Source organism: Ornithorhynchus anatinus, chromosome X1 (assembly GCF_004115215.2).
Source record: "Ornithorhynchus anatinus isolate Pmale09 chromosome X1, mOrnAna1.pri.v4, whole genome shotgun sequence".
NCBI lineage: Eukaryota > Metazoa > Chordata > Mammalia > Monotremata > Ornithorhynchidae > Ornithorhynchus > Ornithorhynchus anatinus.
The window spans coordinates 79,193,615-79,211,557 of record NC_041749.1 but is presented as its reverse complement, the minus strand read 5'-3'; the positions used below and the strand labels follow the sequence as shown (position 1 = coordinate 79,211,557).

The 17,943-nt window shown below is 45.1% G+C and overlaps 1 protein-coding gene across 5 annotated transcripts in view; it reads right to left on the bottom strand.

Moving 5' to 3' along the window:
* The window catches only part of IQSEC1 (IQ motif and Sec7 domain ArfGEF 1), a 661,275-nt gene that overhangs the window by 215,585 nt on the left and 427,747 nt on the right, over positions 1-17,943 (bottom strand). Inside the window, exon 1 of one of the 5 annotated variants that reach the window (XM_029050999.2) lies at positions 10,186-10,548. The exons of the other annotated variants lie outside the window; for them this stretch is intronic. Within the exon in view, the coding sequence (XP_028906832.1) occupies positions 10,186-10,253 (68 nt within the window). The 5' untranslated portion in view covers positions 10,254-10,548. Of the gene's footprint in view, positions 1-10,185; positions 10,549-17,943 lie in introns of those variants that run through there. 5 annotated transcript variants of the gene reach the window in all.

The window sequence follows — 17,943 nt, the reverse complement described above, 5'->3', positions numbered from 1 at the left end:
CCATGCTGCTTCTACATTTTTAAATAATAATAATGATCATTAAAATTATGGTATTTGTTAAGCGCTTACTATGAGCCAGGCACTGTTCTAAGCACTGGGTTAGATACAAGGTAATCAGGTTGTCCCACGTGGGAATCACAGTCTTAATCCCCATTTTACAGATGAGGTAACTGAGGCACAGAGAAGTTAAGTGGCTTGCCCAAGGTCATACAGCAGACAAGTGGCACAGCCAGGATTAGAACCCACATCCTCTGACTCCCAAGCCCGTGCTCTTTCCACTAAGCTGCGCAGCTTCCATTTAAAAAAAATGGTATTTGTTAAGCACTTACTATGTGCCAGGCACTGTTCTAAGCACTGGGGTAGATACAAGGTAATCAGGTTACACAGACAGTCCATGTCCCACATGGAGCTCACAGTATTAATTTCCATTATATGGATGAGGCAACAGACACAGAAAAGTTAAATAATAATAATAATAATGTTGGTATTTGTTAAGCGCTTACTATGTGCAGAACACTGTTCTAAGCGCTGGGGTATACAGGGTAATCAGGTTGTCCCACATGAGGCTCACAGTCTTAATCCCCATTTTACAGATGAGGTAACTGAGGCACAGAGAAGTTAAGTGACTTTCCCACAGTCACACAGCTGACAAGTGGCAGAGCCGGGATTCAAACCCATGACCTCCGACTCCCAAGCCCGGACTCTTTCCACTGAGCCACGCTGCTTCTCTAATGACTTGCCCAAGGTCCCACAGCAGACAAGTGGTGGAGTCAGGATTGGAACTCAGGTCCTTCTGACTTCCAGGCTCGTGCTCTATCCCCTAGACCATGCTACTTCTCCCTTGATGCAGTGCTTTTTTAAGAGGAATCTTATACGGTGTCACTCTTTTTGAATATTTATGAAGAGCACACAGAGGGACAGTAGTAATCGTAGTGGGTACACCTACTGGGTGCATTACACTGTACTAAGCACTTGACAGGGTAAGAGCACAGTTAAGTGTTTTGCACTATAGGAGCCCTGGGGTTTCACATTTTTTCAGGGAGAGGTGTAGGATCTGAGATATTTTTAAAAGTTCCAAGACTTTTGAATCATTCAGGCTCTAGGGTGTAGGCAATGTTAATTATGCTGCTTCTTAAGTGCTTATTGTATGCTAAGCAGTGGGGTACATACAATATAAGCAGATCAGGACCCCCACCCCCCACCGCCAGTCCCATATGGGATTCACAGTCTAAAGGGGGAGGGAGAACAGGTAGCCCCATTACACAGATAAGGAAACTGAGGCCCAGAGAAGTCAAGTGATTTGCCGAAGGCAGGATTAGAATATTGGCCTTTGATCTCCGAGGAAGGGCCAGGGCATTTCAGATGGGGTCATGATAACCTGAAAATACATTTTGGAGAACAACTCTCCCCTACATTGATGTAAAGCCCCTCATTTTCCCAAACCCTCCTGATTCTGATCGCTATTTAGATGAAACCACTCATGCATACCATCTTTCCCAAAATGACACAAAATCTAAATCCTATATTTATGCCTACCCTCCAGATCTGATGATTTATTGGACAGCTGCAGCTCTTGCTTTACAAAGATTCTTCTTAGTGTTGAATGGAGATTCTTTAAAGAGATCCTCAGTCCAAAGGACAGTGGATAATCAGATAAGGACTTCTCTCTATTGAGCCCTCAAAGAAACAATTATAATATCCTCGATTATGAGCAAGTTGACGAGACTCCAGGGTGATATTCAGGCCATGATTTCATTGTGGTCAGGGAATGTGACTACCAACTTGGTTGTGTTGAACTCTCCCGAATGCTTAGTACAGTGCTCCGCGCACAGTAAATGCTCAATAAAGACCACTGAACCAACTAAATAGAGTTGGTTCTCAGAGCTTCTGCAAGAGTGGGCTGGCTCCTGATGAGGCAGTAAATCTCTTTCACCTGTTGGAAGGGTTTTAACCACTTCAGATCACTAGGGTCCCATTCAGTTGCCCCAGGCTTTGTCTGAAGGAACAAAGCTGCCCCTAACTTAGTAACCTTCAGCTTTCCTTTTCATTTCTCAGACTGAGGATGCAAATGTCCAAGGAGGAAGAATGGAAAGAACTTTTGGAGGGGGGCATAGGGCTCCTCATGACAGCTCTTGCCCTAAAACAAATCTTTTTTAAATTTTTTTCCCCTTTTCTCAGATACCACAAACATGGACAACTTAAAGTGATGACTCACTCTCATTCCTTAGACATAGAATTTTAGGATGCAAGCTGAAAATTATTATCAAGCCTCCAATTTATTCTTTGTGGGTTGTAGATCTGCTGACTGGGACAGCTCTAGTCCACTTTTCCAGTCACTGACCCCAGGCCTGTGACTAAGTTCCTCAACATATGGCACATTAATAAGAGTGCTGACCTCTCTGTAGGTACCTGATATTTTTCCAGCTTGGTGCGGCAAGTGTTGCTCTCTTTATTGATCTGGTAGCGGCCACGGACACACAAGACTTTAAAAGCAACAATGAATTTGGCAAAGTTCATCACAGAATGACTGCTAATTAGATGGTTGCCTGCACTTTGTAGATGAACTGTAGTTGGGCGGTTGGAGAGAACCATTAACTGTGCTAAATGAGCTGCCTTCTAATTTAATCACAGGGGCCTCAAATATGTATTTTGGAGGGTAGGGAGGGGTAAATGCATCCTTGTAATGCCAATTATGCAAGACAACATCTGTCCAAACAACTCTTCTTCTAGTTTAATTTACTCTTGCTTTTCTTACCCTGAATCCAGAAATGGCTTCTGAAAGGTGTCAAACAAAGCCCAGGACACTGGTCACGTCAGCACAGGACAAAGTAAATGCCAATTAAAAACACGGCTCTAAAGGTGTCTCCCGTGCTAGCCAGCCAATTCTTCTAGTGGTTGGATATTGGTACTTTTTGTCCACACTGCAGCACGGGAGGACTGAAAAGTGTTCAACCAGGTACTTTTTCCCCATGAGATTAAGACTTTATGCTTGCCTTCTAATTGGCTCAGGAATCTGTCCAATTGACAGCTGCTGCCCAGAGAACTGATGGCTCCGTGTAAACTCCTCACCCTGCAGCCGGACTTTCTGGGCTCTGGGAATTGCCCTAACGTCCTCCAGAGGGCTAGTGGATTGTGGGGCCCAGAATTGGGGGACAAAAAAGCCCAGAATGCTGCTTGCCAATCAATGGACTTGCTGCTGTCATAGTTTGGAGGGCGGGCTTGGACTATTGGTACATGGTTCCGAAACATTGGTCTTTCTGCCCAGGCTGATCCCTGCTATTATTTGGTTGGCACTTAATGTTAGGCTGGTCTCAAGCAGATTCAGCCCAAACATGGAATTTTCCTTTGGAACACACTCTGTTTTTTTTAAAAAAATATAGTAGGCAGACACATAGCAAGAAAGCAGCTGCTTGAGTCAGTTACGAGGAGGACAGAGGATGCATGTAACTGAGTTTCTGTGAGTCATTCGGAGTCTGAAATGGCCCACACTAGTCCACATGGGCATGGGTCCATTGGAATTTTCCCATTATCACAGTGGGTCAGTGCAGCCCATTCTGTAAATGAAAAAATGAATGAGAACACTAACTGCACTGTGACACTGTTGCAGTGAAGGGATTCTATCCATGCAGGGAATCAGAGCTTTACCTCAGAAAATAAGAAGCAGCATGGCCTAGTGGAAAGAGCATGGTCCTGAGAGTCAGAGGACCTGGGTTCTAATCCCAGTTCTGCCAAATGCTTGCTGTGTGACCTTGGGCAAGTCACTTAACTTTTCTGTGTCTCAGTTCTCCCTCCCACTTAGACTGCGAGCCCCATATGGGACAGGGATTGTATCCACCCTAATTAATTTCTATCAATCCCAGCACTTAGAAGAGTGTTGGACACATAGTAAATAACAAATATACCATAAAACATAATTAAATGAATTATTTCTCTTTCCAAGCCAGACCTGCCAGTTGTTCTGGCCCAATCCCTACCCCAGGGCCAATAGAGAGAGGTGGCCACTTGATAGAAATTAAATCAGAACTAGGACAAAGCCATTAAGTTTTGAAATTACCTCAAAGGTGATGGGGGGCCAGGTCCTTCTCCCCTGACACCAGATCCTCAAGACTGGATCATGGCCATAGAGGGCTCCCAACTCACACCCCACAAACTCTGAATTTTCAGCTATGACAATGGAGTGCAGACATACACATGTATCTATGGAAAAAATATACTCTTTATAACAATAATGTGGAAAACACCAATTAATGGCCTACCTTAGTGGAAAATCACCTTCTAATGCTTTCCTGTAAGCAAATAATTTGAATCCATCCTCTAATAGCACACTGGTGAGGTATTTGGGGATAATACATTTTCACTGACTGCACAAATAAAATCCTGGCTGGCAAACCTACCATTCTATTGAAACTGAGCAAACATGATCTACATACACTTCTCTTTATTAAGAAAGAAAATATGCCTAGTGTGGGCTGGCTTTGATGTAGTGTACTAGTGGCTTTGTTTTTCCCAGAAAAAGTGTGAGAGGGAGGGGCACAGAAATCATTGTGCCTCTCTAGAGCAGGTGATAAGATATTGAAGAAACAAAATACTTGTAGGAATTGACACATGCACAAAATATGCTGGCCCTGGGCTGCAGCCAGTTAGCCTGTAAATTAATCTAGCCACACAAATCCGAGTCTTCACAGGGCCTTTAAACTAGGCCTTTGGCCTTACCTAGGGGCTTGGATCCTGGATGAAACTCTGAACATTCAACTGATGCAGTTGTATCAAGGCCTGTGGGCTTTTGGTAACCCATTGTTACAGCGGTCCTATCTGTGGTCCTTTGGGGATATGTGACCACTTTATGAGGGTCCAATAAGGCCCCACCTCCACTTGGAACACATTTCCAAGCTGCATCTGTATCTGGAGTTTAGAGCATGCACATTTGTGCTACTCATTAGCAAAGTGCATGCTCCAAATCCCAGGACCATAAATCCCAGGAGCTCTCAAAGGCCTTTAATCTCTCACTTGGGAAGCAGGGCCCAGGGCTCAGTGTGTCCCACAGTTGAGTTATTTTGACACTAACAAAAAGCATACTGAGTGGATGGACAGATGACAGGCTGAGAGAGAGTTACACTTGGGTGACTTCTGTAGCTCCCTGGATGTAGAAAATAGGCTATCTAGTGGAGGAAGCAGCATGGTAAAATGCCTTCCACCAGTCTGGAAGGCAGAGGAACAGAAATCGAGTCCGACCTCTGCCACTAAGCTGCTGTATGACCGTGGACAAGTCACTTAAACTCTTTGTACCTCAGTTTCCTCATCTGCAAAATGGTGATAACTGCCTTTCTACCTACCTCATAGAGTTATTGTTAGGGCAGAAATAAGGTAATATGTGAGAACATTTGAGAATAAAGGTGCTACACCAAATCAAGGTATTTAAACAAGGTGTGGTAAAAGAGTTAAAGACAAATTTATTTATTCAAAGTGAAATATATTATACCTAAACTCACTCTGCTCACTTTGAGGATGTGAGCCTAGAAGACTCCGAGGTGAATGTTGATTGAAGGAGGGGGAGAGAGGAGGAGTGGTTGGTGGATTGGAAGTGGGAAGATATGCCAGGATGAAAGCACAGAGTCAAACTCCATTTTGTCCATAGGTTCGACAAGTTTCAATTTTTCTATGGTAAGTTATCAACCAAGTTGGCCCATGGATCATATGGAACACTAGAAAAACCTAGGGACCAGGGCAGAAGAGTGTGCACAGTGCCATGCGAGCCCCCACTACTAGAAACACCACTGCCTTCCTGCCTGTGAGAAATGCACTTGCAGGAGTGGCATTTTCAAAATGAAAGACAAACACCAAAAGTTAGATCCATATTAAGAGGGAATTGACAATTATCTTTGGGATTGGAGTCTGCTTCTGTCCTCAGGTGAACTCATTCACTCTGAATACATAAAAAACATTGGGGTTCTGCAGTTCCCTGGGTCCAGAAACAAATAACCAACCCCCCCCCCCCCCGCCGCCCAAATGTGGGAACTGAGAAGAATAAAAACTCGGCCAAAGTTAACCAAGGCAAGCAGACCACTACCAACCCCAGTGTCCACTGAAGAAAGAGAAACTTGTGCCCTGTCAGAGATTCGGGATGATTATGAGTCCCATAAAACATGGATGAGGGTGTTTGAGTGAGCCATTTGTGTTGGGGGAAAAAGTTCCTTTTGCCTCCAATATTCCCATTTAGAAGTTAGGCACATGCCAGGTATGATTCCTAATTCCACCCCCATCCCGATTCCTCAAAACCTGACTTAAAGGGATTTTTGTAGGGGCAATTCAACCCATGACTGTCACAGTGCCTTCTTTGTAAGACGTTGCCAATCACTACACTATAGGTCCCAGTCTATCTGAAGTCCGTAGCACAGAGCAGAATATACTATAAGGAGATAAGGCCTCTGCCTCCTACTGCTCGACTGGAAGAAATCAGAGGACTATGGCTCTAAGTCACACAAGTACAATATTCTGCCAGGACTTTCTGCGAGGACTAAAGAAAGAAGCATGCCATTTTCTCTTAATTGTCATGACTTTCCAGTGCCCCTGTAGTCTAGGATGTTCCTAAAACTTACTAGAGAAGCAGTCTACTGGAAAGAGCACAGTCCTGAAAGTCAGGGAACCTCAGTTCTAATCCCAGGTCAGCCACTTGCTTGCTTTGTGGGCAAGTCACTTAACTTCTCTGGGCCTCAGTTTCTTCCTCTGTAAAATGGGATTTCAGTGTCTATTCCCCCTCCTTCTTTCATTCATTCATTCAATCAATAGTATTTATTGAGCGCTTACTATGTGCAGAGCACTGTACTAAGCGCTTGGAATGTACAAGTCGGCAACAGACAAAGACAGTCCCTGCCCTTTGACGGGCTTACAGTCTAATCGGGGGAGCCAGGCAGACATGAACAATGGCAATAAATAGAGTCAAGGGGAAGAACATCTCATAAAAACAATGGCAAATAAATAGAATCAGGGTGATGTACATCTCATTAAACAAAATAAACAAAATAAATAGGGTGATGAAGATATATACAGTTGAGCGGATGAGTACAGTGCTTAGGGGGTGGGATGGGAGAGGGGGAGGAGGAGAGGGAAAGGGGGGAGAAGAGGGTTTAGCTGCGGAGAGGTGAAGGGGGGGGTAGAGGGAGCAGAGGGAAAAAGGGAGGGAGCTCAGTCTGGGAAGGCCTCTTGGAGGAGGTAAGCTTTAAGTACTTAAAGCTCATTTCCTTCTGAGACTGTGTCAGACCTAATTATCTTGTTTCTACCCCAGTGCTTTGTTCTCCCATTTCTCAAAAAACCTACAGGGATTACCAGTTCACCTCCTCAGACAGAAACTCTTCACCATTGGCTTTAAGGCTCTCTCCCTCCCACCTTATCTCTCTGATCTACTAGACCCCAACCTGCATACTCTGCTCCTCTAACACCAACCTACTCTCTGTACCTTGATCTGATTTTTTTTTACCTCGATCTGATTTTTCCCACCACCAACCCCTTTACCACATTTTCCCTCAGGCCTGGAACTCCCTCCTCCTTCACATCTGACAGTCCACTACTCTTCCCACCTTCAAAACCCTCTTAAAATTACATCCCTTCCAAGAGGCCTTTACAGACTAAGCCATTTATTTCCCTAACCACCCTCCCCTCTACATAGACTATGCACTTGGCTGTGTACTCCTTAAGCATTTTGATACTCACCCCAGACCCACAGTATTTATGTATATAGTCTTATACTCCATTTCCTCTATTCTATTTTAAAGGCTGTCTTCCCCTGTAGACTGTAAGCTCCACATGGTCTGGATCACATCTACCAACTTTGTTATACTGTACTTTCCCAAGTGCTTAGAACAGTGCTCTGCACATAGTGAGTGTTCAATAAATACCACCGATGCACTGATTGGCATATATTAAGCACTTAAATACCACAATGATCACTATTATTATTATAGGTTAAAACAAAACAAAAAGGAGGATCCCCTAATTTAACCCTTCTCTTGATAACAAGTTCACCCAGGATTTCAGTCTCTGGCTGTACTCTTCTTCTATCCTAACAATAGTGCACAGGGAAAAACTGAAACTACTTTGGTCAGGGGATTCCTGGAAGGAGGTTTTATATGCTTTCTTCTCCAACCTCCCAATGTACAGCAAGAAGTGATGGGGCAACGCAGCAAGGGGGAGATGGGAAGTATCCGTTACCAAGACCTGCCGGTTTCACCTCTACAATATCGCCAAGATCCGCCCTTTCCTCTCCACCCAAACGGCTACCTTACTGCTACAGGCTCTCGTTATATCCCGGCTAGACTACTGTGTCAGCCTTCTCTCTGACCTCCCTTCCTCCTCTCTTGCCCCGCTCCAGTCTATTCTTCACTCCGCTGCCCGGCTCATCTTCCTGCAGAAACGATCTGGGCATGTCACTCCCCTTCTTAAACAACTCCAGTGGTTGCCTATCAACCTCCGCTCCAAACAAAAACTCCTCACTCTAGGCTTCAAGGCTCTACATCACCTTGCCCCTTCCTACCTCTCCTCCCTTCTCTCTTTCTACCACCCACCCCGCACGCTCCGCTCCTCTGCCGCCCACCTCCTCACCGTCCCTCGGTCTCGCCTGTCCCGCCGTCGACCCCTGGGCCACGTCCTCCCGCGGTCCTGGAATGCCCTCTCTCCTCACCTCCGCCAGGCTGATTCCCTTCCCCTCTTCAAAACCCTACTTGAAACTCACCTCCTCCAAGAGGCCTTCCCAGACTGAGCTCCTCTTCTCCCTCTACTCCCTCTGCCACCCCCCCTTTACCTCTCCGCAGCTAAACCCTCTTTTTCCCCTTTTCCCTCTGCTCCTCCACCTCTCCCTTCCCATCCCCACAGCACTGTACTCATCCGCTCAACTGTATATATTTCCATTACCCTATTTATTTTGTTAATGAATTGTACATCGCCTTGATTCTATTTAGTTGCCATTGTTTTTACGAGATGTTCTTCCCCTTGACTCTATTTATTGCCATTGTTCTTGTCTGTCCGTCTCCCCCGATTAGACTGTAAGCCCGTCAAACGGCAGGGACTGTCTCTATCTGTTGCCGACTTGTTCATCCCAAGCGCTTAGTACAGTGCTCTGCACATAGTAAGCGCTCAATAAATACTATTGAATGAATGAATGAATGAAAAGTATCAGTCCCACTTTGTAACTCCCTCTCCTGCATATGCTAATTAATTCTGGGACCCATGGATGGAAACTGTGGCAGCATGGAGGCAGAGGCCCAAATAGAACATCCCGAAGAACGAAACCCGAAATGCAAGGGTCTGACAGACCATCACGCTCCTCATCTTCAAAGCCCTTCTAAATCAATCAATTATTCATATTTATTGAGCACTTACTGTGTGCAGAGCACTGTACTAAGCATTTGGGAGAGTATGACATAGAGTTGGTAGACACATTCCCTGTCCAAGAGTTTACAATCTAGAGCATATCTTCTCAGAGGCATTCCCTGACCAACCCCTCATTTTCCCATCCCAGCACTTAGGTACACTCCTTACATTCTGCTGCTTTCCCTAACTGCAATTTTACTGTGTTCCCCTGTAAACTGAAAGCTCCTAAAGGACAGTGAACATGTTTACCCTGTGTTGTACTGTATTCTCCCAAGTGCTTAGTACAGTGCTCTGCACAGAGTAAGCGCTCAGTAAAGACCATCGATTGATTGATAGGTGGTTTAGCCTATCACACTGAAATCACCCCAGTGTATGCACACACACACTCACACACGAGGTTACAGCAAGAACCCCTGACCCTTTTCATGCTCTGCCTTTAATCAACTTTGACTTTGGCCATTTTCAGGCCGCTCCCAGTTTTTACATTTAGTCACTGTATTTTGAGTTTTCCAACTGAATCTAGCCAATGACAGGTTCCTTTCCCTTTCTGCTTTTTGCAGAAGGCCCCGTATGCAGTTAGGGAAAGAAATCCCCAGATCTGCAGAGAGCAGCATGACTCTTTACACATGGGGAGCTGCTAGCCCTGTTTTACAAAGTTCAGTTGAAATCATGGGCAGGATTTAAATTGGCTTCAACCCAGTCCAGTTCCCCCAGCCAAAGCAAATCCTGCTGCATAAAAGTAGAGAGAAAAGCTCACACTTAATGAACAATGCTGAAAGGATTGAGTGCCGACTACAAAGATTTGAAAATGCCCTTCTGTACCTGATGGTCCTGACAGAGATGCAGTATTTCCACATCAGATTCCACACCGCACTGCCATCTCCCTTCATGTCCCTCCTGGAGTGCTTTAGGGAATTAGAAAGCGCCCTGCAAATCCAGGGCCCGATCACGCTGAGGTGGCATTCACAAGTTATTCCAAGAGGCAGGCAGAAGTCAGCCACTGGGTTCACGGTCTCCAAATGACTGCTCTGCAACCCTTCAGTTCAAACAAAACTGGACCTCTCTCCCTCAGAGAGGAGCCGCACTCTCATCAGAGGTCTCAAGTTACTTCCTTCTTCAATGATTAAAAAAAAAAGAAAAAAAAAGAAATGAAAGTTCGTAGAGTCTCGAAACCAAACAAGAATTGTTTAGAGGTTGCTCCTTCTGCATGTGTTACAACCACAAATTGAGAAGCACAGAAAAAGCTAGTATCCAAATAGTGCAGGGAAGAATTAGCCTCATTCCTCCTGCCTCACTCTAAGAAGCAGTCTGCCTGTGGGCCTCAGAATATCATTTACTAGAGCTACATATGCTTACCAAATACGCCCTAAATCACGGGGCTGCGACTGTATAAACTCCCAACTGTCTGCAAAACTTTGTCTACTATAATAAACTTCTTAGTGCCAAAAGAAGTAATGAGTCATTTTCGGAGGCTGTCCACGAATACACAAACTGAGCTGATGGGGTGAGATGCAAGTATGTATTAGAAAATGTACACTCACCCTGGGACTTACATTTGTAAATGTAAACCAGTAAAACCTTGAAAAAAAAAAAAGAGACAGTGAAGAAAAAGTTTTTCTCTATCCATGAATCTCTGATTGAGGCTAGAATGGAATAAAAAAAAACCACACACCCTAAGGCATGTTTATTTCACATCTATTAATGTCTTCTCAAGACCTGTGACACCCTGGCAGTGTGATAAGTAGCTCACCAGCTGTGATGGAGGGAGGGTTCTGCCTCAGGAATAAAGGCTTGTAGTAAATTCTCTTGTCCTTAGTACAATTTCTCCTAAAGGTGCTAACCAGAAACCCAAGGACCTCGATGTGTAATGAGCTTTATAGGTGCTTCTGAATGAAAGGATTTATAGAAGACATTGTGTGGCCTAGTGGAAAGGGCATGAGCCTGGGACTGAGGAGATCTGGGTTCTAATCCTAACTACTGTGTTTCTGCTGTATGACCTGGGGCAAGTCATTTAACTTCACTGTGCCTCAGTTTTCTCATCTGTAAAATGGGGGTTAGTACCTGTTCTCTTTCCTGCTTAAACTGTGGAACAGGAACTGTGTCCAACCTGATTATATTGTAACTACCCTAGTGCTTGGTGCATAGCAAACCCTTAAAAATATCACAATTATTATTATTGCAAGTGTGAATTCAACCTTATAAATAGCCACTGACTTAGAGAGAGGTGTAAAAAAAGGTTGAACTTGCATATTTTGCTACCTGGGTGCTTCCTGAGAAGAAAGGAAGCATTTGGTTTGTGTGGTTGAATTTTTAGTTCTTTTATTAGCAGAGCTACATCAATTGACCCTTAGAACCCCTCTCCAGCTAAAATTAAATTCACTTGCCAGATCCACTTTACATAACCTAGGAGGGAGGTGACTCAAGGATATAGGAGTATCAGTAAGGTTCAGAGGAATCAAGAGGAACATTTGAAGAAAATGATGAGGGCAAATTAGATGCCCATTACCAGGATAGTTGGCAGATGTAGGAATCAAGCAAAGGAAAATATATTCATGCTTCTGAATAAGTGTTGCTGGCTAATGAGTGCTTTGACATGAATGACCTCTTCAACTTGCTAGCAGAAAGAAATCTAATGGGCTAGAGTACTGCCAGACTATAAATTCTAAAGGGAAAGCTGGGGTAGGCACATAGACGGAGGCATGCCACTGCATGGGAGAGATAAATAATAAGACCACAAAAATCTTAGTGTATAAGGGTACCACCATGGAATCCTTTTGGTGAGAATTCCAACCTCTCTCCCATATCCTGCCTCTGGCCTGGAGCGCCCTCTATCTTCAAATCCAACAGATGATCACTCTCCACAACTTCAAAGCCTTATTAAAGGTACATCTCCTTCAAGAGGTTCCCCATCTAGGCCCTCATTTCCTCTTCTCCCACTCCCTTCTGTGTCACCCTTGCACTTGGATTTGCACCTTTTATTCATTCCTTCCTCAGCCCCACTTTTCATCAAGATGCAATTTGCAAGGATACTTGAAGGTTTTTCAGTAGGATAAATGAATGACTTTGGGAATGGCTAACCATGGAGCCACAGAGGAAAGATTATATACTGGATTTAATGGAGGAGGTATATGGGGGAGAGCCACTTGGCAATAGTGAATTACCACCTGATAAAATTTAACATTCTTGCTGTAGGAGCTGGGCGGGCCAGGGGAGGGGGGATGGGAGGGACCCCATTCTACTCCAAACCCAACACAGGAATTGGATTAAATTGTGCTGAACCTACAGGAGGTGATGAACTAGATGTAAATTCAATCATATTTATTGAGCACTTACTTTTGTGCATAAAACTGGAGAGACCAGAGAATTCTGAAGGAACTTTATGAGAAAGTGACAGACAAGAGTATTTAACCTATCTTTACAAATGGTCACTGGCCTGGTTGACTTGGAAATCACCAATTAAACCTCCACCTATAAAAAGGGTTCCAGGAGTGATCCTGGGAATTATAGACCAGTCTCACTGACAATGAGCAGACACAAAGCAGTAAAAGGAGAGGCAACTGGGTAAAACTGAGCCAGCTCCCTGCCACTTGGGGCAAGGAAGCAGGGAAGGGCTCAGGCTAGCCCTAGAGCTAGGATTCAAGTTTTAAAAAAATCCATAAAGGTGTGGATGAGTTGAATTTGGAATTCTTTCTCCTAAAAATCCCAAGATGACAGGGCCCCAACTGATGCTTGCTTGAAGGGCGCAGATTAAAAATAAGTGAAACACTGCTTCACAGAGCAACTTTATAGGAAGTTGTATAAGCCAAAAATATCAGTCAGTTCAAGAAGAGTTTAGATACCTTCATGGGTAAGGTCCAAAATGGGCTACTGGAGGGAAGATGAGGGATGTAGGGGAAACAAAAAAGTTATTGTTGGATGGATGTCAAGGAGGTTCCTCTAAGCATTCTGTTGCTAATGTCAGAGGTGGAACAATGGGATGGCTGGACTTTTGGTCTGACCTAGTAATGATAGTGCATGGTCTTATTAGGGTCAGAAGAGAAGCAGTGTAGGCTAAAGGATAGGGCCCGGGCCTGGGAATCAGGAGGACCTGGGTTCTAATCCCTGTTCTGCTGCTTATAAACTGTGTGACCTTGTCATTTAACTTCTCTGTGCCTCAGTTCCTTCATCTGTAAAATGGGGATTAACACTGTGATCCCCATGAGGGACATGACATGTGTTCAACCTGATTATCTTATATCTTAACCCAGCACTTAGTACAGTGTCTGGCACATAGTAAGCACTTAACAAATACTATAAAAAACAAACAAACCCAAAACCTGAGTGTAGTCTTGGTTCTGCTGTGTGATTTGCTCCATGACTTAGGGCAAATCACCTATTTCTTCTGGGCTTTGGTTTCCCCATTCATAAAATAAGGAGAGTCATCCCTACCCCTACCTGCCTCCCAGAGATGCTGGGAGGAGGAATGAGATAACATGGTGGAGTCCACCTCTTGAAAGTCAGGGGGCTGCACCATCCTGGAGGGGAAGCACCAACTCAAGCTCTAAGGTGAGAAGGCAGTGTTTCGCTCATCTTCTGGCCAACTTTACCTTGAGGGATTGGGGGAAATCCCACTCTTTGGCCAGTCATAGGGATCCTGGCTTCTTATTCAAGATTATGCACCTTTCTTTACCAGCCTGGAGCTGGGAGTGGCATAAGAGAAGGGAAAGGGGACAGCAGGTTGGAGGACCACATTGGGTGGTGGGGTAGGGGAGTTCTTGAGGCAGCTGAGACAATAGCTGGAAAAGTGTTCCAAAGTTCTTTGTTGATCCCATCCTAACCTACCAGAGGCCTGCAAAGATCTAAAGGCTCTGGCCTTGGCTCTGAAGGCCTGATAAAACAGTCATGAGTGTGTTTTAAGAGGATGGTTTTTACTTCTTGTTCTCTGAAATCAGCCAGGAGGATATCTGTGATCCAGGATAGTAATACTTGATGTATCCAAAATGCCTTTTCTCACCTCCTGCCCCATACACTGGGGAGTTGGAGGAAGGGGATGAAGTAGGAGGAGGAAGTATGGGTTAGTAGTAAAATGTCTGTGGGCCATTTTAAAGCAGGGGGTAAAGAACTCTCCCAAATGGCCAGACCAGCTCTTTCCCCTCCTTGTACCCTCAAAACATGCTGGGAACCAATACCATCTCTCAGAGTCTTAGAAGGAATTGATCACCATGGGTTGCATGGAAACTTCAGCTTTTCCGTTTCCTTTGTCCCTTTCCCTGGCCAGCCTTTCTCCTGTGTAGCTAGGAAGGAAACAATTCAGAACTCTCCATAATCCTCCTACTCCTGATAGCTTTGCTGTTGGCCCACTGGATAAAGCACTACTCTAGAGTGTAAACTCATTGTGGGCAGAGAATGTGTCTACCAACTCTGTTGTATTATACTCTTCCAAGTCCTCAGTACAGTGCTTTGCACACAGTAAGCACTCAATAAATACCATTGATGATGCTCTGGGAATCAGGAGGCCCGGGTTCTAGTCCCAGTTCTGCTTGTGGGGGCCATGTCAGTGGGGAAAGGGTTCTGACCAAAGAAGTGCCTATTGTGCTCTGCAAGGTGGACAGATCCAGCAGGAATCCTGGAAACCAGCTGCCCCATGTGGGCAGTGAAAACCTCAGCAGCTCTCAAGGCAACCTTGTCTGCTGAGAAATGGCACACCAGCACAGCCTTGGCACTATGCTGTGGTCATTTAGCTGTAAATGTCTCCTGCACATAAAAAAGATCTGTGGTACACTTTGCCATGTGGTGCACCCCTTACTTGCTTCCTTGCTTACTGTAATCCAGGCCCAGGATGCAACTTCACATACCGCTAGCACTATAACCAATTCCTCCACCTAGGTTCTCCACGCTGACATTCCCAGGACCAGGGCTTGCTCCTCATTCCTGGCGGGAGACTTAATCACTCCTACTGCTTCAAAACTCTGCCATTTGGCTCTTTGGAGGAAAACAGCTCTCTAAATCACAAAGTGGAGGCCTTTCGGGTGCTGCCTCAGAGAAGCAGTGCGGCCTAGTGGACAGATCATGGGCCTGGGAGTCAGAAGGACCTGGGTTCTAATCCTGACTGCCACTTGTCTGCTGTGTGCCTTGGGCAAATCACTTCACTATGCCTCCATTACCTCATCTGTAAAATGAGGATTAAGACTGTGAGCCCCATGTGGGTCATGACCTGTCTCCAGCCTGATTAGCTTGTATCTACCCCAGCGCTTAGAACAGTGCTTGAGCCGTAGTAAGTACTTAACAAATACCATAAAAAAATGCCAGGGGCTGGCCAGTGCTCCTTAATTCTCTGGAACCACTAAATGGGAAGTCAAGGAGATAGTCTGCAGAGCTGGCTCCAAAGTAGCCTGTCCCTCACCCATCCATCATTGCTCCCTCCCCTGCTCCCACCCCCAAGCTTTGGTTAGAGTTTGCATTGCAAAGAGTGTGCCTGCTAAGCAGGACTCAGGTGAGGTGGCACAACTGTAATTTTAGAAATAATTAAGAGAGTACTTCTGGGGCACAATGCCGTGGCCATGCTGTGCAGGCGAGAAGTGGCCTGTCACACAACAAACAGTCTTTCTGTCTTCTGATTATTTAATGTTCGCAGAGCAGTGACCGCATGGGGAGGTGGCAGCAGAAAAGCTCAGGCTGACAAGACAATAAAGACATCATCCTCCTTATCCCACACCGCAAAAATAAGACCAAGCTTTAGACTTTATTGGCAGAGATTATCAGTGGAGCTGTAGAACACCCAGTCTTGTCTGATCGAATTCACCTACCCTTCTTCCTGTCTTTTACCTCCCCAAGAACCCCACTGGAATTGGGGAATATGCCTCTCAACGAGGCAGGTATGGCGGCTATCTTCTCTAAGGCCTGCCTGAGATCCACCACAAGCTTTCATTCAATCATATCTACTGAGCGCTTACTGTGTGTGGAGCACTGTACGAAGCACTTGGAAAGTACAATTTAGCAGTAGAGAGACAATTCCTGCCCACACCGGGCTTATAATCTACAACAGGGGGAGACAGACATCAAAACAAGTAAACAGGCGTCAATGTAAATAAATAGATGGACACAAACAGGTTTGGGGGTTGAACAACTTTGAGGTTGCCTCACCCACATCTCCCCCTCCCCATCTGCCCTATGGCCACACCCACCATCTATCTCCCCAGTGCCCACATGACCAGGCCAGCAGTACTCTTCCAAGTGCTTAGTTCAGTGCTCTGCAGTAAGCACTCATTCAACGCAATTGAACGACTGACAAAACACCCTTTGAGTTCCTTCCACCCAGTGTCTCTCTGACAGTTCCCTTCCCCCTTGCCCTCCAGAGACTCCACAACATGGCAGGAAGAGAAAGCAAAGCTGAGCTGGCTGCCCAGTTTTCTTCTAGGCCTCCCGTCTGACTTGTGTCCAGGCCCCTGGGCCCATGCTAATTTGCATGGCCAACTCATGCCTTATGGGTATTTGGAAAATATGAAAATCAACTCCACCCTCACTTCTTCCCTAGAATTTCTCTGGAGACATCAGAGGGAGAATGAGGCCTGTTTGTGACAGCTCAAAGATGTGAGGAATAATGACTCCTACAGCAATTACAAGGGTTATAGAGTGCTAAGAGATATGGTGAGGCTAATGACAGCCACGGGCATAAACTTGAATATTCTCCTTCTTTATACCCTCCATATGCAAAGCAGAAGCTTACTGGATGAAGGAGGTGGTTGAGCTGCGGACACATTAACTGGGATAAAGGCAGGATGATTTCTTATGCTCAAGGCTAAATGAAATGAATGCCTTTCTTGGACATAATTAATAAGGGATTGAGGCCAAAATATCCAAAGACATCTCATTTGACTCCTAAAGAAAGGAAGCCACGTATGTCTTTCTGGAAAGGATCTTGAAAGTGGGTTGTTTTTTTTTTTTTAAGTGAAAGCTAGCCTAAACATTAGCAAGGCTGTAGGATTGATTATGTTGGATTTAGGAAAATGGAGCGCAAACCCCATGCGTCGCCCCAGTTTCATGCTCACATTTATCGTCTACTTTCAACATTCACACCCAGGCAGATATTCCAGGGAAAACTGGAGCGTTTTCAGCATAGTGGGTGGTGCTGATAAAAGGACCCTCTGGAGAGCAGGGTGGCTGGATGTGAAAAACCAGCAGCTCTCCAACACAATGCTGACTGGGGAGCTCAAGGCCTATTTTTAGCTGTGTTAAGTGGTTTCGTATAGAGAATGCTATTTCCAATTAAGGTTGGAAAAGGGGCCTCCAACACTAGAGGGGTTTAAAATGGGAGATGAAAAGGCATTCTAGCCATTCAGGAAGACTGCAGGACCTTGAAACCTCTCACTGGTGTCCAATCACCTTTTCAAAATACATTTTAGCTCAATCAAGGCCTTGTTACTGGCCTGCGTCCTCACCCCTCTCATTTAGTTCGACCTATACTACTTAGTTTTGGATATCACCCTCCCCTTTTCTACACAAACTAAGTAGAAATTGCTTGGGATCAGAATGAGTGCTTTTCCAGCGTCCTAGCTCATACTTTTGTTATTTCCCCTCGTGCATCATCTCTCTCTGGCCTAT